A 1,652-nucleotide genomic window follows, 5' to 3' on the forward strand; every position below is an offset into this window, starting at 1 on the left:
CTGGGACCCCCCTGGCAACACTCAAGGGGACCCCGGCGAGTGGGAACCCCCCGGAGCCGCGGGACCCCCGGCAGCCCGGACAAGGGGGACCCCCAATGCAGGCAGAAGTGCCATCAGGGCAGACAGGGGGGACCCCCCAAACCCCAGAGAGCAGAGAGGGGGAATTCTGGGAGGGGTTTTTGGGCTGAATGTTGGTGTTTTGGGGGTTTTTATGGACACAAGATGCCCAGTGAGTCCTAGAGCTGGACTTGGTCAGGAGGAACCCCCAAGGCAACACACTCACCCCTTGATTTCCCCCCCAGCAGGATTTCTGCTTCCCAAAGCTTGGTTGGATGGAGGAGGAGGCTGCGAGGAAGAGGAAGATGCCGCGGGCCCCCCAGGCAGGTGAGGAGGAAGTCAGTGCCCCTTTGGGTCGGTCTTTTGTCTTTTGTGGCCATCCTGCCGGGGCCGGAGTTGGGGGGATGTCCTTGGGTTCCCTGTGGGCCGGAGGCAAATCCCCTGCGTGTCCTTGTTGCTTCCTGCCCCAGGCCCCGAGGTGAGGCCGGAGAGCGCGGAGGACAAATCCCGGCGGCAGAGCCTGGTGGGAGAGGCCGTTTTGAAGGGCTCCCCGGCGCAGGAAGGCAGCGGGGAGGAAAAGGGCCGGAGATGCCCCCGCAGGAGGGGCTGCAAAGCCAGCCCAGGGGGCTGTGAGGAGGAAAGAGCCAGCGTGTGCCAGGAAGGCGGCCGGAGCTTGAGGCGGAGCTGCGAGCTGGTGGTCCCTGAGCAGCCTCCCAGCAGGGAAAAGCCCTTCAGGTGTTTGGAATGTGGGAAGAGCTTCAGGCAGAGCGCCCACCTGCTCCGACACCAGATGATCCACAGTGGGGAAAAGCCCTACACGTGTGGGAAATGTGGGAACAGCTTCAGCCAGAAGTCCTGCCTGATCCGCCACCAGATCCTCCACACTGGAGAACAACCTTACACGTGTGGGGAATGTGGGAAGAGCTTCAACCGGAGATTCAACCTCCGCACCCACCTGGGCCTGCACTCCAGGGAACGACCCTACAAGTGCCTGGAATGTGGGAAGAGCTTCAGCCAGAGCTCTGACCTGATCCACCACCAGAAGATCCATAGTGGGAAACGGCCCTACAAGTGCCCCGAGTGCGGGAAGAGGTTTAGAACCAGCTCCCATCTCCTCATGCATGAACAGACACACACGGGGGAGAGGCCCTTCCGCTGCAGCGACTGCGGGAAGGGCTTCAAACGCAACTCCCACCTCGTCATCCACCGTCGCATCCACACCGGGGAGAGGCCCTACAAGTGTGACGAGTGTGAGAGGAGTTTTACCTACAGCTCTGCCTTGACCTACCACCAACGGACCCACCAGTAATGGAAGCCCCGAGTGCCCCGACTGCGGGAAGAGGTTCCATCAGCCGTTGGATGATCCACAGGGACCCTCATTGGGCACAGACCTGGTGACCCACATTCCAGGTGATCCATGGTGGGCAGTGTACTGCGGCCTCAGGGATAATGTATTTAAGGAGGAAAAAGTCCTTGTGCAGATGGAATTGGGTGCAGAGAGGAGCAGAGTGGGAATAGGGGAGAGGAACAGCTCTGCAGACCCCCAGGGCAGTGCAGGAGGAGGGGCAGGAGGTACTCCAGGCCTGGAGCTGAGA

General features: G+C 61.3%; 1 protein-coding gene across 1 annotated transcript; it reads left to right on the forward strand.

Moving 5' to 3' along the window:
* Positions 1-347: 347 nt before the first annotated feature.
* Positions 348-1,646, forward strand: LOC113998229 (gastrula zinc finger protein XlCGF7.1-like; the record flags this gene model as incomplete). The annotated part of the gene is made up of 2 exons (XM_027740745.2): positions 348-384; positions 528-1,646. Coding segments are annotated over 2 exons (876 nt in total), but the record flags the coding sequence as incomplete, so codon positions are not given.
* Positions 1,647-1,652: the final 6 nt, after the last annotated feature.

The sequence above is a fragment of the Pipra filicauda genome, unplaced genomic scaffold (genome assembly GCF_003945595.2).
Source record: "Pipra filicauda isolate LSUMZ 115617 unplaced genomic scaffold, ASM394559v2 scaffold1525_size10639_pilon, whole genome shotgun sequence".
Classification (NCBI taxonomy): Eukaryota; Metazoa; Chordata; class Aves; order Passeriformes; family Pipridae; genus Pipra; species Pipra filicauda.